At 41.9% G+C, this 27,290-nt stretch overlaps 1 protein-coding gene and 1 long non-coding RNA gene across 14 annotated transcripts in view; one reads left to right on the plus strand and one right to left on the minus strand.

The window, feature by feature from the left end:
- LOC148132293 (uncharacterized) overlaps positions 1–27,290 on the minus strand; it is a 220,105-nt gene that overhangs the window by 26,454 nt on the left and 166,361 nt on the right. The gene's annotated exons all lie outside the window — the stretch shown is intronic.
- Positions 1–27,290, plus strand: part of SPRYD3 (SPRY domain containing 3) — a 46,085-nt gene that overhangs the window by 14,231 nt on the left and 4,564 nt on the right. For all 12 annotated transcript variants that reach the window (XM_087956514.1, XM_087956517.1, XM_087956518.1 and 9 more), the window contains 3 exons: positions 14,296–14,445; positions 19,108–19,165; positions 26,827–26,946. In XM_087956514.1, the coding sequence (XP_087812640.1) occupies positions 14,296–14,445; positions 19,108–19,165; positions 26,827–26,946 (328 nt within the window). The remainder of the gene's footprint in view (positions 1–14,295; positions 14,446–19,107; positions 19,166–26,826; positions 26,947–27,290) is intronic.

Here is a 27,290-nt window from a genome sequence, read left to right on the forward strand (position 1 = left end):
GGTATTGTACTTTGTAAAAATTTCTTCTAAAATGGTTGATATCTTTATATTACGAATAAGTGTTGTTGATTTGGGCAAATAAAGATGTCAGTGAGAAGAATGAGTTCACTTTTAGCTTATAAATCAGACTTCTCCAACCAATTGAAATTGGGTTTCAATTCTCATAAACTCAACTATCATGGCTCATCTACAGCTACTTGAAGAATTAAGGGAGTTAGTGTAACACATTTGAAGACTAACAGATGTGATGGCATTCCAAGATGGAATTGGTGTCCTGAATGGAATCGTATCTTTCTACAGAGGTAGAAGCATAAGAAATTGTGGGGGTGGGGGTGGTCTTATTTTGCAAAAATGGGTAAGTGGTTTGAAATCCTCACCCAAGTTTCAGTGTTGTAGAAACTTATTCAGATGTTGCTGGAATAGGAGGCTTGTCCATGAATGTGTTGAAATCCTCACCCAAGTTTCAGTGTTGTACAAACATTCAGATGTTGCTGGAATAATAGGAGGCTTGTCCATGAATGTGTTGGGATAGAATTTAAGAAAGATTTGCATCCACTGATACTTTTAGCCTTCCCAATTCTCTGTATAACACATCCAATGGAGAAAAGTATTGGGCTTTACTCTACTGGAGTGGGTTTCGGTGATTTTCCTCTCTTTTTGCAATTTGTTTATGAGAAAATGCAGAAAATAACTAAAGGAAAAGAAAGGAGAAAGGACCACACTTCTCATATGTTTGTCCTCAACTGCTTTGCATAAGGTAGTTCCTCTAACTTGTATGTTTTGCTTATGTGGCAGTGAGATTGCTTTGTAAATATTTTGATGTGTTAAGACTAAAAATTGATTTGGACTGTAATTTTACGTACTCCTTTTATGTCTCATTGGACTACCAGGGTTTATTTGTGAATAGAGTGCTAAAAGTTGTGCAAGTTTTTTTTAAAAATAATAATGCATAATTTTAAATATCACTGCAATCTTCCCTGGAACATAAGGCAGAACAAAAAGAAGTTTAAAACATATGTTGTGGATGGGCCTGATTGAAAGAAATCAGTCTTCAACAGGAATGTGGTAATTATAGCTTGTCCAGAGTGCTAGAGAAGTGAAATTTTCAAAGGTAATCAAAAATGGAGAGCCTGAAGGTTTGCAGACCTCCTCTGATATTTCTGTTGAGCTTGTGTGAGATCTGTCTACTTTTCAACCAACAGAAGGACATAGCAGCATCCTGGTCTGGATATTTCACACTATATTTGGGCTATGTGCTTTGGACTGAGTACCTGTAAGAACTTCTTAACAACTTCAAAGCAAACTCATTGTGGTTCTATATGCTCCTTGTTCTGTTTTTTTTTTTTAAAATTGAAGACTGTTTATATATTTCTTCGTTCGTCAAATGTGTATCTCACATCTCCAGCAAAGCCGACTTGCAGTATACCTCATGCAAGAGAACATTCTGGTACATGAATCTTCAAGATTGTGTTTGTAAAAGGTTCCTTGTCTTTCTGCCATTTTTTCCTCCATACTCCTCCTGTTCTCCATGTACTCCTATCTGGCTGTCTATGTGAGAGGACAACAAGCAGTTCCGTCAGTGGCGACCATATAAAGATTAGCCTTCCAATGAAGTTAACGAAGTGGTTTATTTGCAATTAGTGTTAGGGCTTATTTTTTTGGCATCTGAAAATGGAATGGAGGAAGAGGCAGAGCCCATATTACGGTCAAAATGTTATGGCGCCAACTCTCGGTGAGTCATTCCCCTTCCCAGCTGTATTGCGTGCAAGTGTTTTGACACTTGGAAACTCCCAGCACAAAGGGATAGATTCAGATGGTGACTCATTGTATCTCTTCTATGGGAGTACTCTGGGTCAACGGTGACCCAGGCATGTGCTCTGACTCTAAAAGCCTTAGGCTTCCAGTAGCTTCTCGGGCTGTAACCCGAGAAGGACCCATCTTCACACTGGGGTGAAAGCACTGCAGCTCTTTTGCCTACAAACCAGGCTGTCATCTGGTGTTTTGCAGTAGACAAACATCTGTAAAACTGGGCTTGAAGAATTGCCAAGGAGACATTCCGGCCTTTTTCTGGGGAGCCTGTTGTTCCGCAAGATTTGAAAGAGTGATTGGAGTTCAAGCTTTGAGCCAAATAGGCTTCTGTGGAGCTCTTCCCCTCAACCAAGACTCTTTGAGGGGTTGTTTGCCTGTACCAGCTCTTTTCCTGTGCTGGCTGGCTATTAACTGCACTTCGTAAATGCTCTGCTTTAATGGTCTCTGGTGATTCTAGTTTATGCTTCCCCCCCCATCCCACCCCATTGTCCTAGAGGGAGAGATTGTACAGATAATGGTAAAGGCTGCATCGCATTAAATCTGGAAAACCACAGTAATTTTAAACACCCAAGCTCCCCAGTGAACCAATATGGTAGGAGGAGGAGGAAGAAGAAGAGGAAGGAAGAGGAGGAGGAGGAGAAGAAGAGGAGGAGGAGGAGGAAGGAGGAGGAGGAGAAGAAGAGGAGGAGGAGGCAGAGAAGAAGAAGAGGCGGAGAAGAGGAAGAAGATCAAGAAGAAGAAGAAGATCAAGCGCCTAAAAGATACCGGGCACTGGGAGAATCAGTGCTAAAACTGATATACCAGCCACTTCCTTATAGTATTATCTATACCAGTGATGGCTAACCTTTTTGTTGCCGCGTGCTGAAAATGCACGCGAGAGTGCGCATGCGTGCCTGCACCTATAATGCAATGCGCGTGGGACCCCTGCGCATGGCCGTGGGACCCCCCACACTCCCCCTGCGCATGCGCACATGTCTCCTACATGCTTCCTGCCCTCACACATGCACGGCAGATACATGAAAATCAGCTGGCTGGAAGCGCGCGCGCATGCACAGTAGAACTGAGCTGGGGCGACGGCTCGCGTGCCAGAGGCTCGCCATCACGGATCTATACTATCTATGCTATCATTAACAGCAATAAGATTTTGGAGGTATTTCCTGAATGTGAGAGAAATTCCCATGAGAAATACAGTAGTTGTGAGTTGCCTGGATCCTATATTTATAGAATTTTAACAGTGGCTTAATGGGCTGAATGATAGCGTGATAATCCTGAGTTCGGCAAGTATTACTGCATGTCATCCTGGGGACCGCTTACCAGTTTTATACCTATGAATCAATCTATTGACAGGTTCATCATATTGCAGTTGTCCAAGAGAGAAAATATATGTATGAAGCAACTTAACATAGGCTCTGTATCGCATCCAGCTTTTTGTAACAGACTAATACTGGGCACTGGATGTTCACAGCTCTGTTTATGCTTTCTAGAAGCTAGGGAGACTGCCAACTCAGGCAGTTAAAAGATGCACTTCGTTCTTTAAGAACAAGTGTTAGACAACTGGTTACATTGGAAGAAAGACTGCAGTGAATTTACAGCCCGGCATATGATGTGACACCTGAATGTGTTCTTTAAAATATTTTTGGAAAGTGTATCTTATCTATGAAGGAGCCACCTGGGAATCGCTACAAAAATCACAGATAAAACGGAAATCATCAGAGGATATGCATATATACAGCTAGTCCTCAACTTACAACTGTTCATGTAGTGACTGTTCAAAGTTAAAACAGGACCGGAAAACGTGATTTATGACCCATTATTCACACCAATGACCGTTGCAGCATCCCCTTGGTCAAATGATCAAAATTCAGACGCTTGGCAACTGGTTCATATTTATGACGGTTGCAGTGTCATGGAGTCCCGTGATCATCTTTTGTGACCTTCTGACAAGCAAAGTCAATGGGGAAGCCAGATTCACTTAACAACCATGTTATTAACTTAGCAACTGCAGTGATTCACTTAACAGCTCTGACAAGGAAGGTTGTCAAACGGGCCAAAACTCACTTAACAAATGTCTCACTTAACATACATTTGGGGGCTTTTTGTGGTCGTAAATTGAGGACCATACCCTGTGGTACCTGGACTATCTCAGTCTTAGGCTGAAAGCAGTCAAGTGGTTAGCCAATAGGCTGCTGTGCAGAGACTGTCTGTCCGGTGCTTCCCAGGACAATACAGGTGGCCTCTAGAGAAACTACATAATAGCACATACTGTTCCATTTCCTCTTTTCTTCCAGCGGGAGATAGAAGAGCTGGCTTAATGAAAGTCAAAAACCAACATCCTGCGTTCAAAAAGACCACGTTCTGCCAAGTTTGAAGGTCAAGTTTCCTTTGAGTCCTGGTAGCTTCCTGGATATATCCATGTAGTTTTCTTGGCAAATAATACAGAAGTGGCTTGTCATTGCTGCCTTCTGAGTTCTTTTTTTTTTTGGTCTTCCCAGTCTGGTTTATAATCCCAGGACTTCTGATTGTTTCTCTTTTCAAGTGCTAGCCCATTCTAGCCTTGGTTAGTTTTTTTTGAAATCAGCTAATGGTGGCTAGTTGGTGCCTCTATAGCTGGGCTCTCTCTCCTTGTTGACTTTCTTTAGAGCAAATTGAAATAAATCATTCAGCTGGTATTTCAGAACATTCCGGCTTTGCCAGGAATTATAGTGGAAGATATAGAAAGGTGTTGGGATTTATAGAAGCAGGGATAGAGGAACTTGTGATGTCACTGAAAATGCTGTCTAATCTAGTTTCAAGCCTTTAACAAACTTCTAACCAGCCTGAAAGCAAATAGGCAGCCTATAACCCACTAGACTACATCTGGGCCCCCAAATATTCTTAGATTTTGGCCCTGAGATTGGCAAATAGTCAATTATGGGGGTGTTTTGTTTTCATTTTGGCAATTCATTTTTTAAATTTAATTTTACTTTTATTTTAAAAAGAACACATTCCACCCTCTCAAAAATGTCCCATTTACCTGGTAATACCATTGGACAAGGCCCTCTGATGCCAATGAAGACTGAATTACTGAACCAATGCAGCTCTCAGACCATACAAAATGGGCAGCTATATAAATTTGGTAAATAAATAAATGATTGCCCACTCCATTTTAGAGTTCTAATTCTAATAACAGCAGCTAGAAACTAAACTCCTCCTCATCAGAAACCTTTTATATTAGATGAATGCCCAATTTTTATCATTTGTGAGGTAATGATTATGCAAAACTACCTTCCTTCTAATTAAGAGAATGAGTCATTCCCCCCCTCCCCCAGGTAAGTACAGTAAGATCCATAGTAGTAAAATATGGTGCTAAATATAAATTTACATTGTGTTTGAGGCTTCTGTAACTCACACTGAGTGAGATAGGATAATTGCAGGATTACTTTCTTGGTGAAGATATATGCCTACTTGTAATAAAAGAAAACAATCAAAAGAGCCAGCTCTCCTTGCAGATAAGTTTTTATGTGGAGGGAAAGCACCAGAAAGCATCCTCCCATGTAGTCCCATAATCCATCTATAGTCCCATTATCCCTAATTCATGTCACTCCTCCTCTGGAGGCTTCTTCATTTGAAACAATTGGCTTGCAGACAACACATTTCCAAAACCCTAGCAGCTGTTTTACAGCAACTCTAGTTCTTCTTTGGCTGACCAGTGGGCTTTGGGCTACACTTGCTCATCCTTTTAGTAGTAGTAGTGTGGTAGTTGTTACAAAATGTATATTCTGTGCATTTCTAGATATGCTATGCTACGGTATATGCTATGCATTTCTAGATAACTTTGTAAGTGACTTTGCAGTGATTGTTGCAAAGACAAGTAAACTAACTCAGGAACACAGTACTGTAGCTATATTCTTGTTGCATTATGTTTGTTTGGTTTATTTATTTATGTATATCCAGCCTTTATTATTTTTATAAATAACTCATGGTGACGAACATTTCCAACACAACCTTCTCCTCGCAAAAAAATGTTCCTTACAAAAACAACCACCCTATGAGGTAGATTGGGCTGAGAGAAAGGGACTAGCCCAAAGTCACCCAGTTGCCTTCCATGGGTAAGGCAGGATTAGAACTCACGGTCTCCTACTTTTTAGCTTGGTGCCTTAACCACTAGATACCACAGTGCTCTGAAATGAAAAGCATTTTTTCGGCAAACATTGCTTACTTTCTAAATGCATTGCTGGGTGGAAAAAGTTCTACCTACCAGTTTGTGCTTCTTGCTTGATTTAACCTGATCCTTAACACTAATATGGAGATTCAGAGTATCAGGCCATGCTTATGGAAAATTGGTTTAAAATCCATGCTACTCGGAGCTTTGCATATTTCGGTACCAAAACCAGTTCAATAACACATCAAATTGAACAAATTATCTCTTGGCTTGGAATTGGGTCTGCTGTCTCGTTCAGACTACCTTGGAATTGGACTTGGGGTATATTAAGGACAGATTTTTCTTGGCCACCCTGCTTGGCTTAAATCCGGAATATGCTACCAGGTTTAAGTTCCTTCAACTGTTGTTGGCTGAGGATTGGTCTCATATGACCAGCACAAAACGCAGGGCCTGCATCTGCTTATCTTAGAGGCTCACCTGTTTGTCTTGGACTCTTGCTTGCTTGGCTGTCATGTTCTTGTCTTTGTCTGCTGGAAACTTCCCCTTATAAACTAAGTTTAAAGTAAAGTTCCATCAAGAAGCTCTTGGGATGGAATTTTCTTTTCCATAGTTGTGGGTCTGCCTGTTACTTAATATGCAGTGGTGGAAGTGCAGGTTTGGGCTAAGGGTTAGAGGAGAGATATAGGCTTGCCAATCCATTTTTATGTCTAGCGCTGCAGTTAACCAAGATAAGCTTGAACAAAATCACCATATATATATTTCACTTACCAGATTTCGTAGAGAAGCAGGCAATGCCTTTCTTAGTTCAAATAGATAGAATCCGTTATTTGCTGTATCTGCCTTGGCCCTTTTCAGAGGGGGAAAAACTAGATTAAGATTTACAGCAAGGTAATTCTTATCTCCAGTTCTGAAACAAAGGTCATGTCACTGCTTCATTTCCATGTATCCTTCTTGTGTCGCCTGCTAGCTTCTGTATGTTATATGACCCATGGGGCAAGGCAAATGCTCCACTCGACCTCCTTCCCTGATTTCAAAATTTCCCCCCTTTTTAAATTTCTTCCTCTGCTTCAGCTCTTTTTGTGCAATTATAGCACATCCCTTTCCAACGCATGTTTGAATAGTGGTGAATTATTATTATTTTTTTTGCCTCCTGAAGTAATTTTACTCACGTGTTAAATTCCTAGTCAGTATACTTCAAGATTGTGCAAAGGCCATGTCCACTGTTAACTTGTGACTTGTTTTGAGGAAGACATGGGACCTCTGCATGGTGTGTACATATGAAGGAGAGTAGGGAATGAGCATGAGAGAGAGTGCATAGGTTTCCGTGTGATAGGTAGGCAAGCTTGGAAATTTGTTCCTAGAAATAAGTTATTTTCACACCAATCCTTTATAGAAACTCTCCAAGGTGGGGCTTTGTTGGAGCACAAGGTCACATAACCTGAAATTTAGTATCCTAAAAGAAGTTTGGTATGGGTTAATGGAGGAGTTCCAGAATCAGATATGAAAGGGGAAAAAGTCCCTTTTTGGCTTTAAGTGCAACACTAAAATCATGTCCTGTTTAGTCTGACCTGAAGCTAGTTACAGTCATAATTCACATAAGGGCCAGAGTGGTTTAGGGAAAATTCTCCCTTCTTGTCATTGTTTGAAGCAGTCACCTAAGCAGGAGGTGGAGATCTTTGGCCTTTGTCAATGTTTGGAGCCATATCTTACAATCCCAGCTGACTGGACTTTTGGAGAGGGAGGTTGGAAGCTATTATTCAGTAACATATCTTGGCAACTTTAAGATGTATAGACTTTAACTCCCTGGCCATTCCCTAGTTAGCATGGGAATTCGGGGATAACTGAAGATCATACATCTTAGCAGTTGCCAAAGTTGATGATCACTGATCTAGAGCAGGGGGTTCCAACCCCTGGGCCACGGACCAGCACCAGTCCATGGCCTGTTGAGAACCGGGCCATACAGCTGGAGCAAGTAGAGCCTATTGTAAACTGAGCATGCATGTGATCTAGGTTGCACACTCCTCTTCTCCCTCACCCCGGTCTGTGGAAAAATTGTCTTTCCACCAAACTGGTCCCTGTTGCCCAAAAGATTGGGGACCACTAATCTAGATGCTACATATCCTGCACATTTTATAGGATGTACAGAAGCAGAATTGCTAGGTTTTTTTTTTTCTTCTCTTCCTTTCTTCTGGCCTCCACCTAACAGTGCACATTTCAACCATGTGAACTCCATGACTGCTCTCTCCTCCCTCCCTCCTCCACCAGGCTGATGGAAAAATAAAATGCATAACTTGAATTCTTCTCTTGGACAATTTTAATATTTTGCTTATTAAAGGGCAGCTCTTCAAAGGTTGGGTGTGGGTTTCCAGCACACGGCTGGAGTGGGAGGTGGGCTTGGATTCGCCCTATGAATCTTGGAAGGGACCGTCTGTTTCTGCAGATCTGGGTGTCTTGGAATTTTGCATGTCTGGATTATAATAGCCTGGAGCCCTCCTCGCCTTTCCCAGAATCACCCTGCTGTTAGGAATTGGAAGGTGAGCAATTTTTTTCTTCCCCTTCTGATCCGTCACCAGACTTCCAATTAGACTTCTGGTATGACCAGCAGACAAAGCATATACTTAAAATGACCCAGATGAGATGGACAGAATTTGCCAGCTCTGGCAGGAGCTAAGCAGGCTCAGTGTGAGGATGAATACTGACCATGAAACCTGGGATTGTGATCTTGACTGGCTACCATCCTTCTAAAGAACACAGTGAGAAACCATTTCTGTATGGTTGTTGAGACTCAGTGCTGTATATACAGTAGATACTAGAAGTCAAGCCTAAGCTAATTGTAATGTAATTCAATGGGGAAAACTTACCTTCCCCCCAAGGTTCACACCATAATTCCAAATCCTTACCACATAGTAATGTAATATCTCACCCATTTTGCAATATCACTGAGCCCCCCCCCCCCTGCACTTTCCTTCTCTATTAAATGTTCACTCTAGCCTTAGTTTTCATTTAATTTGTTGTGCTGTTGTCATGGGTACCTCAGTTGTCTTTGAACTGCTCGTCCTGCCCTATCCAGGTTTTATGTTGGTCTGCTTTGTGCAGATGAACCCTGCCAGAAATTTGCTGGGGTTAGCATGATTTTTTTTTCCCCTTGCAGGCCCTTGTACTGTTAAAGTAAGAGTTATATGGCAAAAGAAAATCTCGCTTTATTTTTCACAGGAAAGGAAACACAGAGAAACCTGTTTTCTCCCAAACATCAGCTTATTATTGTGCATGGTAGTTTTGCTTAGTGGGCCATCTTTCAATTCACTGGGACCTTTGTGCTTTTTGTGGGAAGGAGAGGGGAAATGTTAATAAAACTCAATCTGGACACTTCATTAGAATATTTTCTTTCCTGAGAAAAACAAGTCAATACAGTTGTCAATTGTCAATACAGTTCTGATTCTAGTAATCTGGAGGGAAGCATAAAAGGCAATGCAGTTGAACACCATCAGCAGCTCTGTGGCTGGCTGACATGATGTATGCTTTGAAAACAATAGGGGCTAGAAACCTTTATTATCTTCAAAACAATAGGGGCTAGAAACCTTTATTAACAACAACAACAACAACAAAAGACTCTTGGAATACTTAATCCCCTCTCCAGTTTAAGAAACTGTATATCCTTGGTACACTGACAAAGATAAAGCAAGTGTGTTTTCCTGGGATTGGATTTTGTAGCACAAATAAGACATTGGGGCTGGGAAAACCAACCCAGATACTCTGTCTTGCCTGGCTTTTGATGTCTGAATAGAAAGCTTACAATTGAAAGGGGATTAAGGTGCTTTTTGAAAGAAGAAAAGGCTTTTACAGGTTATCATCTCTATTACAACACTGTTGTTAGTCTGATGTGGGACTGACTATAAAATTTTTGCAAGTTCATCCTAACCTTATTCTTTTCTGTGTAGCCAAAGGAACGCTGCTTCATCACTCTAATCCTATCCGGATTGATTCCGGGTGAGATACTGTGCAGCTGCATAGTTTTAGCCCACTAATAAAATCACAAGGGAGATTGAAATCACATTTGGGGGATCAAGCCTTTCTGTGCCTGCTTTACTTTCATCCCCAGAGTGATTCTGAGCAGCTCTGTGGCTTTTCAACTTAAGTTAGGGAGCAAAACTCTGATGCAAAACATGAAAAAATGACCCTAAGGTCAACACCTTATTTTTCCCATTAAAGGAAAGGCAAGGAAAGAAAAGTCAAGAAGTCCCTGCAGATTTTACTCGGCTAGTCTTTGCCGACTCTAGGAAGGGAAAGGCTAAAGAAAACGAGGTTTATTTTCTAGACAAGGTTTTTATCTAAATATGTTAAAATGCCTCCTGCCAAGTTGAAATTGTGAAACTCCAAGCAGGCCGCAGACATTGGCGAAGGTACACGCGTGTCTTGGCATGCCACCCGTGCTGCAGCCTCTACCCTAACTTGGGACCTTGGGACCCTATGATGAGAATTCTGGGACTTGTGGGCTCAGCATTCATCAGGCTGGAAAAATCTAGGGGAGAACGAGACTCCAGCGTGAATTTCACATTAGACATTTTGCTAATCCTGGTGCCAGTGACTGTGCTGTTGAAACACGAAGCTTAACCATGACTCTGTCATCAAGGCAGTGTGGTATAGTTAAGAAAGTGGCATAGTTATGGCTAGCTAATTACCAGCCATTAAATATTGTCACTGTCTAGAAGAGGTGAGGAAATGTCCCTTCTGAAGAGTCGATAGTTGTGCAAACTTTGAAGGGAAAAACCAAACATGCCAGGATGTTGTTTCAATATCAGTAGCCACATCAAATGGCAAATAACATTCAATTTCTCATTCAGCTGTCACTCCTCCAGTCCAGATTGCCGTTTGTTTGGCTCTGCTCTTAGGGTAGAATTTATTTCAAATTGTAAAAGCAACTGAGAACCTTTCTGTAAACCTTATGAACTGTGACGAAAATCGTTCGATTCGAAACGTGGGCAAAGAGCATTCAACTTCGCAATTGTTCTTCCTCCAAGGAGAGATGATCCTTGTCAAGGTGGCTCTCACCCCTTGTGTCAAACTGCTTCCTCATCCAGCTGTTTGAAATGTTTGCTTTCTGTTTAGATGGATGAGCAGTTCTCGGAATTCTGCAGCAGTCTGGAGAGCCAGTGGAAAGGGTCAGCGGTTTGCATTTTTTCCACCCGGCTGCAGAAGCCAGGAAAGTTTGGTTCAGCATATGGCTGGGCTTCATGCGGGGAGCACACATGCAAAAGAAAAAAAAAAGGAGCACTGGAGGGTCAGATTATGCATACTTTGGGTAGCTCTTCATCAGTTTAGGGATTGAGCATGGTAACCTGAAGGGCACATTGCAGTGGTTGGTTTCAGTTTCTCCCTGGAAATGGGATGGGATGCTGGCACTCTGTGGCAATGTTTCCCGCAATCCATTTGCTTTTCTTTAAAAACTGAAGATTTCTAACCAGTGTGGCTCAAAAGATAGACTGGAAAATATGCAAGAAATCTCTAGAATGTATTCCTGGCAGCCCTGTTCTTGGGCAAAACTGGTGTTCGGTGTCACAAAAGGCCAGCTAATTAGAATTTAATGTGCTCTTGCCTTTGACTGCCAGCATTATAGGGGGAAAAAAAAGATACTTGTGGGATGGTTTGCCTCCAGTGTCATAACTTGGCTGTCCTTGGGTACAATCTTCTTAAACTCCGGGGGATGGAGATGTCAACATTTCTGTTTGATTTCAAATGGCACAACGTTTAGGTTAGGGTCTGTCCTATCAGAACCCCCTGGGGAAAAGGTCTAGTTGTTAAGATATGGGCTTTTATGCTTGGCAGACAAAAGATCCTGGCTTCTCCTGGCTCTTTATACTGTTAGCATAGTAAATGATGCAAAACCCCAAAAAATGTTTGCGAACATTTTATTCAACTTCCTTAGTTTACATAGAATTGTCTGCGTCCTTGATGTAAAACTATGTAAGATATTTTGCAATGCAAAAACCAAAAGAGGATTTTTGCTTTGCTGCCCGCTAGATGTGAATCACAGTGAACATTGGATCTGAATAGGACTAGAGGCTTTTTAGCCCTTCCGAAGTGTTCAGTGATGAGGCAATTTCTTATATGAATACTGGTGATAAACTCTACTTTTACAAGATTGTTTAATTGACATTAGCCTTCATATGCGCAAGGTTTGAAAGAGCCTTTGTCTGTTTGTTTATTTAATCGTATTTGTAGAACCATCTATCTCACAAAATGTTACTCTGGTGAAATACAATATAAACTGTAAGACAGTAGTATAAAAATTAACATCTGCAGGAAAAAAAAATCGTGATTAAAATGCAATGAGAGGACAGCAGATATTAACAAACAATGGGACCATTTCAACAAGTCACTGGCCACCAGTGTTCGTGGCTGAATTGAAATTTGAGCGATTTCTGAAATATTAACATGGATGGAACCTGCCTCACATCAGTGGGAATGAGGTTTGTTCCTTAAGCTGAGCACCATGGCAGAAAAGGCCTGTCTTCTGCCAATTGGTGACTCCAGGGCAGACAGGACCTGCACCGCACCTCTTCTGCTGGATTTGATGGGTTTTTACAAATATAATCTCAGGGATAGGTGGTCCCTCAGATAATCTGGCCTCATGCCGTGAAGGGCTTTAAACTTCCAAAACCAGCACCTTGAATTGGACCTAGAAGTGAACTGGCAACCATTTCGTGGACCAAAGGTGTAACATCTTCCGTTCTAGAGGCACAAATAAAATAACTGCCACTGCATACATGTTACGCGCAAGTTGGCTTCCATGCAGATGTCCCTTAAGTATCAGGTCTGTACTCGTGTAGAATCTATATGTGTCTGTAATTATACACCCGAATCCTATCCTATCTTACAGATTTCATTGGAGTGATATCAGTGAAGAAGAATATTCTTGCATGCTTAATATTGTTGTTGAAAGCAAGGATAAATGTCTATAGAGATTCTCAATCATCCAGGTCATGGTTGTCCCAAAGGTGCTTTTCTAAAGGCAACTGAACTGTTCCAAGTAATATTTCTTTAAAACGTATATGTGGGAAACTGCTTTGAGGCTTATGAAATCTATAATGTCCATCTGGTAGGCATCCTCAAGAGGAATAAAACAGACACCAAAAGTACAGGCAGACCTTGATGAACTACCACATTGGGACTGGAGCTTCCATTGCTAAGCGAGTCAATTATTATCTGATTAAACAAATTACCATGGTTGATAAGCGACTATGGCTCCCCCCACCGACTTTGCTTGTTGGAAGCCAGCTGGAAAGATTCCAAATTGTGATCATGTGACACACACACCCCGGGGCACTGCAACCGTTGTAAATGCATGCTGGTTGCCAAAGCGACCGTGTGACTGGGGGGATGCCGCAACAGTGCAAGGGTTGGTCATAAGTCACTTTTTTCAGCACTGTTGTAGCTCAGAACAATTGCTAAATGAATGGTCGTAAGCTGTGGATTACCTGTACTTCTTAAATTGAAAAATAAAGTAAGCAATTTTTAAAACCAGAATGGATATGTAAGTAAAGGTGTTGCATTATAAAAATCAAAATGATGGTAGCATATAGTCCAGGGACAGCCTCAGCAAATTATTAAATTGGAGCAAGAATTAATAATACATCGAACGGCAGTGTAGTATACAGTGTAGTTTATATTACATAGTTCAATGATTTATTTGAAAAGTGCTTATAATCACTAAAATCCACTTCTTTTAGTTGTATTGTTTTATGTCTGTAACCATTTCAGGTTTTGCAGTGAGATCAACATTTGTTGATCTTCCAAATTATTGCAACCTTTAGCTTGCAAGTTTCTATGAAATAAGGTAGAATAGTTTGTGGATGCACATCTTGGCCTCCTACTTCAATTGTTTGTAACATATTTAAAATAAAAAAAATACTGGAAAATGGGAAAAAGCAAAAAAAAAAAAAAACACAACCCGTTGCTTGGGGGATATTTCCCCACCTTGTTGAAAAGTAGTCTTACATATCTGTGGAAGTGGTTATGTGATATTTGCTAAGATAGAGTTTTTCTAGTTTCTGATATCAAATGTTAATTCTTGATTTGATTCTTGTTGCACACTGTTCCACCTTGTAAGGCACACGCAGACTATTTAATTGCTGTGAACCAAATCTAATGAATACTTACCATATGGCTCTCTTCAATTACCTATGGGAGTCCTTGTTTGCTCTTTTGCTTGTCAGGCTTTCAGAATTCTCTATAATTAACACAACAACAGAGGATGTTGATAGGATTATGGCTGCCTGTGGTGACTTCAGAAAATAGAGTGTCAGGCCAGATGGGCATTCAACTGTTGTCTTGTCTTCTCTTTGTAGCTCTTGGAATATATAGGGAAAGGGAAGAGCATCATTGATGTGGGTCTTGCACAAGCTCGGCAACCTTTGAGTACCAGGAGCCACTACTTTGAGGTGGAAATTGTGGATCCAGGAGAGAAATGCTACATCGCTCTGGGCCTTGCCCGCAAGGTAAGGAAGCTCAGGATTGCAAATGGAGACTGTTCTGCCTTTAGAGGTTCCCTCATTAACTTGATAATCCCAGGTGTACAGTCCCAAGGTGACATCAAATTGGGGGCAACAACTTTGGGTATGTGTGAAGGAATATGTCTGCTCTGTCCTGTGTATTGAGAGAAGGTAAGATGTCCGGAGCTTTTCAAGTCCTCTTTTCTTTGCGATACACTCCCTTAAGGGCTCACCAACAGCCTTAAGCCAAAACTCTTTGTTGGAATTTTTTCCTTGGTGTCTTCTGGGGAAGTCCCACCTGGTTTACAAAATCCCACAGTCAGTGACAAAAAATGTTTGCAGCTACCCATAAAAGGTGCTGTAGGGAAGAACTAGGCAAGAGTTAACAAAAGGTCTAAGTGTGCTTCTCAGTTTAGCTTGCATTCTTTGCTCTTTAAACGTCTCTGCAAAAAACTGAAGATGGCTGGCAATATCCGAGAATCTGCTTAAAGGTGGGGTTTAATTTGACCAGTTTGAAGCTTCAGTGTTAGGACAAGTCAGGCAGCAGATGTTTGAAACTCTCCATGTGAAATGATGAATCACTCCATGGTCCGGCTGCCAAATAGAAACCATATCACAGAGTCTCCTAGTCACATTCATAAGGGGTAGGATGGACCTAAAACAAAGCAGTGATGAATCATGGAGAAAGTAACATTTTTCTCTCATTGGAGGGCAGTTGGGATAGGTCTTTTTTTAAAGATTGGTCATTGCATAGAACTACTGCAGCAAGGTTGCTCTTCTCTGCTCGTTCTTTTCCATAATATAAAATCTAATCCCTCCCCAAAGCTAGCACCAGGGGTGTCAAACTCACGACGACATATCATCACTTGACGTACTGCAACTCTCCCCCTCTTTACTAAACCCCGGGGAGTGGGGGTGGCCAGCATGTGATGCATTCGGCTCACGGGCCGCAAGTTTGACACCCCTGGCTAGCACTCTATCTCTGAAGGCTATTGCAATCACTTCATCCTGTCTTAGTAATTGCCGGTTGGTGATGAAATTTTTGCAATGAAGCTACTCCATAGCCATTTTCCCCAAGACCTGGCAGTTGGGTGAACTTCTGTTTTACTAGTCAAGTTTCTTCCACTACTCTCTTTTAACTCTTGACAATGTGCCCTGCAAAATACAGTAGAAAGCTAACATCCCCTCCCTTTGTTTCTGCAAGGCACGGCACCTTGCCTTTTCTTTAATTTCCCCAAATGTGTTTCTCAGAGAGGTGGAGGGATAAATTTAAGCAGAGGTTGGATATTTGACTATGCTTTCATTTGGATCCCTTCCCTAAACAAGGTCTGAACTCACGGGTCTAACTGGCCCCTTTCAGCTCAAAGATGGGGGGGGATAGGCAGGTAGAAGCTTAAAAACTCAAGTTCAACTTGAAACCTTGATTAATGCAATACAATTCAACAACAGAAAACATTTCAAATGCACCATCTGTCCTATTTAGGCATTATTGTAGTTTTAAAGTGAGCCATGGAGAATGTTCAACCTTGCAGCTTTCTTTCCTCTTGACTTTTCAGTAGTTTTCTTCCTCTTGATTTTGGCTTATGTTAACCTGCAAAGATCTGTCTGCAAAACTGAGGCCTTGAGTTTAGCTGCTGCTCTTCCACTTTCCTTCAGAGCAAAAATAGGACATCTGGAAAGATCAGGGTAACCCCTTAGCAAATGTATGCACCATTATTGATCAACGGCTGTCTTCAACCCACCGATGCCTCTTCGTCCTGCACAACATCTTCTGCTCTTGACTGGCTAAGTTAGGCTCTCTTGTTACTGGCAAATTCAATAAATAAATTAGAACCAGGTTGCACTGCATATTGGGACTGGATTGGCGCCTGTCCCTCTTCCTTTCTTGTCCGATGCAGCCATCTGGTTCTGTTGTTTGCCTCTATGCATGGCCTGGATTCATGTGGCCTTTGATACTGAGCCAGTTCGTTCCCTCCTCCTCTTGCTACAACAAGCAAATCCCAGCAGTCATGGGAGATCCAAAAAAGAAAGAACCGGATCAACTTCCTTTCATTCTCCCTTGAGTTCCTGATTCACCGGAGAATAACTTGCCCTGAAATGATCTGGCATTTCTACATCTGGTGTGTCTCTGTGCATACGTAAGGGCAGGATGAGGGGTGGGCAAGGGAGCCTGGATATAACCAGAAGCTGATTTGGGGAATCCTGCTTCAGCTTATAAGGAAACCAGGAACAGCCACAGTCAATCTTAGCCATCATGAGGAAAAGAAAGAAAAAGTGTAGGCAAAAAGTCTTGACTTAGATGGTAATGGGGAAAAAATATCTTCAAGTCAAGCTTAATCTCTAGTGAGAGAATTGAATTTGGTTGATACTGTACTTGAGTAACAGATCTTAGGGAATCCCAGCATTTTAGATGAGTTTGGGGAATTTGAAGAATATCCTAAAAGAAGGCAGTTGTTTTAGGTTATTCAAGGGATGTTATTATTAATGGTGATCTAACTAAATCATTTGAAATACAGAAGGGGACGAGACAAGGGTGTCCTTTTTGCTTTTTATTATTAGTTTTAGAAGCAGTTGGAGCTATTAGGATAAGAAAATGACAGGGTTGAAAATAAAAAAAGAGACCTATAAACTGAAGGCTTTTGACTTGGTTTTGCAAGAACCTCAGAACGGCCACTTCTGTTTTGTGGCCAAGGTAACTACATGAATGTGATCTAGAGAAATGTTTCCCAAACTTCTGATAGTTAGGACAAACTAAAAGCTTTACCTCAGAGTGTGATAAAAAAATTAAATGCTGTCAGAAAAAATGTGGCTGTTCTGTTTTACCTGGTTTGGTTTGCATCCTTGAACTTAATCGGCATGTCTATATCATGATGGATGCTGAATGGTTGCTGGAATTGTCTGCTCAGAAATTAAGTAGAATTTGTGAAGTCGGACAAGTAAATCATACAAGAACACCAGATCCCCTCTTCTGTGATTGAAACATGAAAACATCTGGACTCATTTTCATGGACTCATGTTAGCATGTCTTGACACAAAATGAAAAATCCAGTCATCCCACACACACACACAACAAAATCTGTGTAACCGCTTACATATGTCTGCTTCCAACTGCTGCCACTCTACATCTTGAGACAGAATGGCTGAATGTGGTTGCATTCAAATCCCCATCAGTTTCAGCCAGCCATTAATATTGATAAGGATTATAGTCAGGAACTGTTCAGAGGACTGGATTCTCCACCCCTTGCTTTAAGAGAGCCAAGACTTGAAGAAATAGGGTATGAGGTTCATCAGTGTGGACGTAGTATAATTGATTTCTGTGGAGATGGGCTATTTTAAGTCATCCCGGCTTTAAAATTAACCTGCTTTTGCATTTTGCCTTGAAGGCTACAAGAGGTGAGAGTAGCAAGTGTATTGTGTTAATAGCTACAAACTAGACTAATGCACACAATCTCGGAGAAGGGAAGGTCAGGGCCTTGTTCAATAACCCCTCTCTGCTAATTGTAATGGCACAAATATATAAATAGCCATTTGTGACTTTCTTCAGAATGTTTGCAACCTTGACTTTCCTGAGTGCAAAGCAACAGAATTTTCTCCACCCACCCAGATGCTTCCTTGATGGCCTTGACTGCAACTCTCCCCTGATCCAGTCAGCAATCCATTAATGGCTGGTGATGGTCAAACAGGGCTTCTGTTTGCCTTTGTATTTTGCAAGTTGGTTGGGAGAATCTGAGGAAGTTATATTTTGCCACACGCTTTGGAAAGAAAAGAAACCCTGAGGTTTCATACAGGAATATGAAAAGGCAGCACGAAAAACAGTAGACAGAAGTACCATCTGTGCTAGTTGGTCCATTCCGGTGACTCTCCGCTTACTCAGATTTCCCTAACCCAACTTGCTCAGACTGAAGAAGTTGCTTGGAATGAGCGGTGAAATGTCTCAAATCAACAAGAAAATAAGTCCAGTTTCAGCTTCGAGAGATCTCTAGAATGAGTCCTAAAACTATCAAAAGGGACAAATCGGTATAAAGGGCATCCTCAGCTGAGCAAGGACTTTCGTCTCTTGGGTTCATCACTGACACCAGGGTGTGTGGCCCGAGCAGTGGAAGGCTTGATGCTGGACCATAGAAAGTCTTCTTCTTTTTTTTTTTTCATCTACTAAGATTCCAGACATGAGGTAGATGAACAATATAGTAACAAATAATGTTTAAATTGAAGGAAGGAGGTGTGGCACCTAGTAATAAAGATTGTGTTAATTTTTTCCCCATGGTTAGTTTTTCTGTCATCCTGCCATATTCTTCTTTTGCTCCTTTAGCTAACCTAACTTGAGCAGCAGTTCCTTGTGATTTGGGAAAATTCAGAAGATGTTGGTTGATCTCTCATGTGTGAGAATTTTAGCAGTTCCTAGGAAGGCTCCCCTCCCTTTCCTTTTGCCATTGCTTGTGGTATATATATGCAGTGGCAGAAGGAACGGGAGGAGAGCCTTCCTAGGAACTCGTTATATAGTTATATATAAGTATATAAAAAGTTCACAGAGGAAGTGAGAGCTTTCACTAAAGAGGTGCATGCTTGTTTGTCCAACTACACTCGTAATGTAAACTCATTTTCTCTGTGGCATTTTTTTGCCAAAAGAAATATGATGTGCAACCTGGCTGTATTTCTTTTTTGTCCTAGGATTACCCCAAAAACCGGCATCCTGGCTGGAGCAGAGGATCTGTAGCCTACCATGCAGGTGAGTATCCAAGACTGAGTTTTGGCTGTAATATGAGGAACAGATTGGCCGAATCCCGTGTTACGTTGATTTTGCTATATTTGCTTTGTCTAAAAGGCTGCCATGGAGATGTCCACTGTCTAGCAACTTACAGAAATTCAACAGCAAAAACAGTACACTTGCAGCAATTTAAAATGTTACATCACCTTTATATGTGTGTGTGTGTGTGTGTTTGTTTTTAAGTTTTCGTAGGTATTTATATGTATGGTATTCAGCTTTGTTCGGGTATTTTCCCACGTCATTATAGTTGTGCTTTTAAAGTTGTAGCAGCGTTTGGCAGAATCTCATCTCTGCCATCATCAGGCTTCTGTATTGTGACTCACAGATGAACACAGTACAGAAGCCATGATGATGGCAGATGAGATTCTGCCGAAACGTTGCTACAACTTTAAAAGCACAACTATAATGATGTGGGAAAATACCCAAACAAAGCTGAATACCAGATAGATAGATAGATAGATAGATAGATAGATAGATAGATAGATAGATAGATAGATAGATAGATAGATAGATAGATATAGAGAGAAAAAAAAGAAAAAGAAACAAAGAGCCCTTTGTTTGGAAGGGGCATGAAGATGAAAATAGCCTGGTCAGAGAATGAGAATTCCTTCAACTATGAACTTTTGTAGCGTTTAATACCCCACTTCTTGTAACTGTTCAAATAATAAGTGAACATTATATTTTGCATTGCAGATGAGCTAAGGGGGGAAAGGTGCTCCCGGGATCAGTTTCCAAATAGACCCAGGATGTGAAATTTTATTCTGTGTATCATATGGGCATCAGAATGGCTTTTGAACATTGGAGCTCCTTAAAAGTTGTTGCATGTTTATTTTTAAAGCTAGCTGGTTGGAATTAAAATCTAATATGTGTGAGTTTATTAAATAAAAAGTAATTTATCCCTCTGAGGAAAAAAGAAAAAGAAAAGAAAAAACATTATCAACATTTGGAGGAAACTGTTAGGTTTGGCAGTGGCAATGGATTGGGGATTGAGCAGAGGTCAGAGGTTTGATAATTATCCTCAGTTGCTCTCTGACATCTGAAAGAGATGAAAATGGGAGTATGCTGAATTCTTTCATATGTTGGAATTGTTTTTCCCCCTTGTTTTCAGTGGATAATGTTAAAAGATGGTGATTCCAAATTTGGAGTGGTTTTTCTGCAGAGTATTTAGCAAAAGAGAGCCTTGTCACTCTGCAGCAATTTCTCAGTATTACTCTGAGCTTCTACTGGTCTTGATTGTTTAGTTTAAGATATGGCATAGTTATCTAATTCGTTAGGGCAGTTTGTCGTTTTAAGTGCCTCTGACTAGTATGAATAGATGCCAGAATAGAACAGCAAAGGTTTAATTCGTTGGATGTCATTTCTTCAAAATGAAGTTGAAATAAGCATTATTACCACATAAAAAGCCTCCTTACTGGACATGAAAAAGGAACAATATCTCCTCTAAAATAATATCTTCTGCTATAATTTCTTGATAGTTCTTCTAAGAGAGAAGAATTGCTGGCCAGCTCATTATCTTCTTACTTATCTACTCATGGAAATTATTAGCTAGCATTTCTCCTAGGCTGATTTAAGCTTTGTTTTGTTTTTAATTTTTTTGCCCTTCTGGAGGCTGAGGTTTCTGCTGGTATCTCCATCTTATGATTGATTGGTGGTATTCTAGCTATATAGGAATCTATATTTAGAGGACACCAAGAGCCCAACGATTAACGCCCAACAAGAGCTCTTTTGTTAGAATAGAAAACCCAGCCAACCACAGATAGTACCTCTCATGAACTAAAGCTATGTCTTTAGTTCCCTGTAGTATCAATCCCAGTAAAGGTGAAGAAGCTAGTTCTAGTTACCTGTCTATCATTCTTAAGCTTCTCCTTAAGTTCATTATCTTTTGGAGAATCCTTCTTTCTCTATTTCTATTTTGTTTCAGATTCATACATGAAGTGGCTTCAACACCACTAGTAGTTTCCCAAGACTCCAATATCATAGTCGCCCTCATTGTCGTTCACGCTGGCACAAATGTTGCATCTTTTAGTTTGGCAATTTTTTCATCATACTGTATAATAGAGATACCGTGTGTAATTTTGCATTTAGCTGCTGGACGACCATCTGCCTAATAATAAGTAAAAAATGATTCCTCAGTAAAACCAAAGTCCCATAAGTAGCTAGTGAAACAGAGTCTGTATCATTCCCAGCAATAAATCTGTGTTAGCAAACCATGGTTAAAATAGTGATTCTTGCTAGTAATCTCACAGGAATTTTTTCCCGACATGTTTCCCATGCTTAGCTCACTAAGAATTGATGAAATTTGATAGGCCTGGAGCATATCAGGTTGGAGGGAGGGAATCTGAGAAGGTAAATATGGTTTCATAATTTGTGCGGGGCTCTCAACTAGGACAAAGAAAGCAAATTGTGGTTAAGCGATTTGTCTGCACTATGCTTGTGAGTACCTGGGAGAGAAAATAATTACCTGGAAAACCATCTTAACTTATGCCAAAAAGAATAACTAGATAAACGAATCTGGGGAAGGCTAGAATAACTGGAGGAAGTTAAATCTTCAGCCGCTTGTCAGTGATTCATTCTTTCCTCCTTGGCTGCTCGGATCTCAACAGATCCTGTGGTGATTGGTTTCAGGCTTAAGGATCCGAAAACAGTTGAAATTCAAAACCTCATAATTCAGCATATTTGGGATGCTTATAAGGACAAGATCCAACAATTCCTAGACGCAGCTCTGCTTACAAATAATGCCAAAAAAAATCACTGAAAGAAAGCCAAAACAGTTTCGCATATGGAGTGATTTGGCCAACTGGCCACATCCCTAACAACTCCCATCTCATACATTGGGGTCTGTTACTAAAAGTCTGTCTTTTCAATATCAGCTTATGCAGTTCGTTTAGTGACCGTTCAAAGTTACAGCGGCACTGAAAAAAGTGACTGACGACCATTTTTCACGCTTACGGCCATTGCAGCAACATTCGGATGCTTGACAGCTGGTTCATATTTATGACGGTCACAATGTCCCAGGCTCATGTGATCCCCTTTTGCGACGTTCTGACAAGCAAAGTCAACAGGGAAGCCAGGTGCACATAATAACCATGTGATTAGCTTAACAACTGCAATGATTCACTTAACAACTGGGACAGGGAAGGTCGTAAAATGGGCCCAAACTCCCTTAACAAATGCCACTTAACATAAATTTGGGGCTCAATAATGGTCGTAAGTCAAGGACTACCTGTAGTCAGTTGGCTCATCTGAGTGTGGGTATGGTGGGTATTTTGTTTTTTGTTTTCTAGTTTTGCCTTATAAAAACTAGAAAATGTCCCAGATTTTCCAGCTGTTGCATTCTGTTGCAGGTGGGCTGATGATGTTTTCTGTACAGGTAATCCTTGACTTAACAACCAATGGTGGGATTCAAATAATTTAACAACCGGTTCCCTGCCCTAATGATTTCTTCCAACAACCAGTTCACCCAACTGCTCAGAAAGTTAACAACCGGTTCTCCTGAAGTGTTGCGAACTGACTGAATCCCACCACTGCTTACAACTATTCCTTTGAAGTTACAACAGCACTGAAAAAAGTGACTTAAGTGACTCTTTTTTCACGCTTAAGACCATTGCGGTATTCCCATGGTCATGTGATCAAAATTTGGCTGCCTGGCAACTGCAGTGGTGGTATGCTACCGGTTTGGGTGAACCAGTAGTAAAAAATCACTACCTGTTCAGCCAAACTGGTAGTTAAAAAAAAGCCTCTGACAATCAGCCGAGAGGATAAAAGACCAAAAAGCGCATGGGAGGGAGCAAGGGTCACTCTTAGCTTTTCGTTTCTTCACCCTGTCAGCTGATTGGCTTGTTAGGTGCGTGTGCGCGATCACCTGAAATGGTAGCGACTAAGGTAGGATCCCACTACCGGGCAACTGGCATGCATTTGTGACTGTTGCCCTGTCCTGGGGTCATGTGATCAGCACGTGTGACCTTCCCAGCCAGCTTGTGAGAAGCAAAGTCAATGGGGAAAGCCAGGTTCCCTTAACGACAACAGTGATTTGCTTATCAACTGTGGCAGAACAGGTGGTAAAATGGGGGCAAAGTTTGCTTAACAACTGCCCCCTCGCTTAGCAATGGAAATTTGGGGCTCCATGGAGGTCATAAGTTGAGGACTACCTGTATCATCTTGGATCGAATACCTTTTCAACTTTTGGATGCAAAGGACACATCCTATAGACCAGAGGTCCCCAAACTTGGCAACTTGAAGACTTGTGGAATTCAACTCCCAGAATTCTGGGTGTTGAAGTCCACAAAAGTCTTCAAGTTGCCAAGTTTGGGGAGCCCTGATAAAGACAATTGATGAGGTAACTTTACACTGAGGGACATTTAAAATAGATGGGCTTCCTGCCCTCCAGCTCTTCTTCTAGAAATAGTGGGAGGGGGTGGGGGGAATGAAAATTTCAGAGCCACTAACTCACTCTAGGTAATGCCATCTTATCTGCCTTCATGCAACCACAACGAAAGATTCCTCTCTCCCAAGATGCCACCGGCAGGCAAGGGCTCCCTTCCTCCTTAAGAATTTCACAAGAAGAGCAAAAAAGTTAAAGCTGCCACCAGAAAACAGCGGTTTGTGACTAACGTGCGTCCTCCTTTAATAGGGTATAATAGCCCACACAGATGTATGCTGAAGTACATTCCTGAGTAAAACTCTTCCCCCCCCCCCCTTAATTCTGGAACAGGAGCACCATGAGGCCCACCAGGTCAACTGCAGCTTCTGAAAGCTTTGCAAAAGTTGCCACCAAATTGTAATTTTTACTGTGACAGAAGGGAGGGCGGGATTGCATACATTGGGAATAACTCTGCTCGATTGAATTGGAGCCAAGGAAAATCATTTTAGTCTTTCCGTTAAGCCTGCTTACTTTCCAAAGCACGGGCCAACTTTTGATCTCCCTTTTAAGAGTATAAGACCCTGAATGGCTTCGCCAAGGGAGGATTTATGAAGGATTTAGGAATGTCCGACACTGTTTAGGTTGAAACAGTTTGGCTTCGGGATGCCCGTTCTCCCTACTTTTGGGAGCCAGGACACCAACTATCACTTTGGTTCTAAGTAACCCACTTCCAGAGATGTATAAATCACAGTCAAGAACTTGCAGGTCGGCCCCCTCTGCGAAAGTGGGACAGTTTAAGGCAGGATCACTGCCAACAGTCCACTTTGGGACAATTCTGCTCTTCAAGGGAAAGGGAAGGAAAGGCCACAGCTACAGAGAAAGGTGCTGCATTACCCTTCCATTGCCCATATCTTGCTAGAACTGGTGGTCGTCTCCCTTTCCCAGTCACAGGTCTGTTGTTCTCCCATCGGCTGCTGTCCGCTTGATCTCCCTTCCTTACGTTTTACTGAGCCGAGGGGGATTCCCTAAAAGGCGCTCTCATGGGCCAGCCTTCCTCATTGGAGACATGTTCTGGAATGTTTGCACAAGATTATTCTCAAAGTTTCCTTGGCAGCAGGGGGAAATATTTACCGCCCTTTTGCCAAGCAAACCTCCCTCTTTCGTGAAGACAAAGGCTCTTGGCCCCGTGCCTCGTGTTCTGGGCACCCGCATCCGCCGCGTAGCTGAATTGGGGGAGAGAATAAAAGAGCACCGGGGCCTTTCAAGTGGTCTCTGCTCCACCTCTCCCTTCCTTTCTGCTTTTGTTCTCCTCTGCCCAGAGGAAAGGAATTGTTCTGACCACTGGCGTTCACAGTCATCTGGCTTTGATCATGGGTGGCACAAAAGTATGTATTTATTATTATTTTTCTCTCTCTCTGGTTGGCCCGGCCCGGCAGAGTGCCTTGATTGGCTGGACCCGTTTGTTTAGCCCCCAAGGGACCGTACTGTAAATAGACACTACGGAAAACTTGGTCCACTTTGAATCCTGGGTAGGCATACTGGGTTATCTTGCCAGAGGAGGCCTGCCTGAAATCAGAGCTGTTCATAAAGCAAGATGCGGAATTTATTATGGCGTTCCGGTTCCCATTGTCTTCTGCAGGTAGTCCTCGACATAGGACCACATTTGAGCTCCAAATTTCTCTGGTTAAGTGAGACGATTTTGCCTCATTTCACAACTTTTCTTGCCTCATTTGCTAAGTGAATCACTGCAGTTGATCAGTTAGTCACCTGGGTTGTTAAGTTGAATCTGGCTTCCCCATTGACTTTGCGTGTCAGAAGGTCACGAAAGGGGATCCTGTGATCTTGGGGAACACAGCAACGGTCATAAATAGGAACCAGTTGCCAAACACCTGAACTTTGATCACATGACCATGGGGATGTTGCAAAAGCCGTAACCGTGAGACAGAAGTCACATTTTTCAGCGCCATTGTAAATGAATGGTCAATAAATGAATGGTTGTAAGTCAAGGACCACTTGTACTTTCGACAGGTTTCTTCTGGGGCATTAGGTGCTTCCCCCTAACTTACTGCCCTTCAGGTGTGTGGCTTTCACCCTTCAGTTATCTGACCACACACTCTGAGAATTGTACTCCTAGACACCTGGAGGGTGGTGAATTGGGGAAATGAAGGTATAACAGCAGTCACTGAATTGAGAAATTCTGTTTATTATAGGGACTTTCATTGGTGTAAGCATAGTCCAGAATGACAGACTGAAGACCTGGTAATCCAGGAGTGATTTGCAAATAAACCTACAAAACAGTCTTTGCTTTCAAAATCATTAATTGTGTGGTGGGCTGGCAAGGGAAATTAGAGTGATCTTCCTTCCCACAGCTGCCTTTGGTCAGTTTCATCTCTTATTTGTTGAAGAGGAAGGGGCTTCCCTTCGCTGGCAGCCTTCTTAATTTCCATGTTGGGTGAGGAACATCTTTATGCAGCCTGTCTACTTGCCAGTGCAGATGTCCCAAGCATCCCCTTCCATAGCATTCCCTGTTGCTAGTGGCTTGCCTTTAAATTCAAGTTTAGTTTTAATGGCTTTGAGCCTAGCTCCAAGGATTTCCTGTCAGATGAAGAAAGAGGTAGAAAAACGCTCTGTTGCACCTGTCCCAGTGAGCCCCCAATTGCTTAGTTGGAGATTTTTTTTAAAATTTACATCTCTTAAATCAGGGGTCCCTAACCCCGGTCTGTGGACCGGCAACCAGTCCATGACATGCCAGAAACCGGTCTGCGCAAACAAGCAAAGACCCATCCGCGGGATTGCAGGCAGCGTGTGAAACTACACCTCTTCTAGTCTCCTGAAAGATCTCTCTCCACGGAACCCGGTCTCGGGGGCCCCAAAGGTTGAGGGCCACTGTCTTAAATGGTGCATTTTAGTGTTTGTTCTGTCGTGTTTCTTTATGGCTTTGGAACCACAAGACTAGAAAAATAGAGCTGTTCCCGGAGCAGTTTCTGAATGTCAAGTAAAAGGAAGATAAGGCCATTCCTACAACCCCTAATTTCACCAAACAGCAGGGGAACTGAATTTGTCGTGTGCCAAATTCTCGGTAATCCTTTCTATCCCTGCTTGATGACTGAAGTGGTGCTTGGTTAACCGTAGTTTAGCCTGAGATTTCTCCAGCTGGGCTTGGAACTCCTAACATTTCCAGTGTCTTCTTTTGTTTTTGCCGATGTTATGGGAAGGCAAACTGAGATCCAGAAACTTCACACACCCTTTTTCTCTTTTGCAGATGACGGCAAAATCTTCCATGGAAGTGGAGTGGGAGACCCCTTTGGACCCCGTTGCTATAAAGGAGACATTATGGGTTGTGGGATCATGTTTCCACGTGACTACATCCTTGATAGCGAGGGTGAGCATTTAGACTTTGGTTGGACAGGATGCTATTTAAAGGAATGAAGAAAGAATAATCAGCAGTTTCTAGTCTCTAGATTGAGGGATGCAGGTATAGAATAGAATTAGACAGCAGTTTTCTGTAGACCGTGTTATAAAGGGGCTAGCAACCTGCTGCCTCTCTGCTGGATCTGTTTTATTGGAAGGAGGTATTGCTGAACCTCCAGGGTTATGAAAAGGGGGCTTGAGATTTGCTGTCCTGTGTAATTGTGTCAGATGGGACACCCTCAGGTAGTTTGTCAGCTGGACTGTAGAGGCAGACGTCTCATCCAGGTACAATCCTGAAGAAGTGACTTTGGAGAT

This window comes from Notechis scutatus, chromosome 2 (assembly GCF_049901735.1).
Source record: "Notechis scutatus isolate UNSWTSFEM ecotype Mainland chromosome 2, rNotScu1.2, whole genome shotgun sequence".
NCBI classification, from domain to species: Eukaryota; Metazoa; Chordata; class Lepidosauria; order Squamata; family Elapidae; genus Notechis; species Notechis scutatus.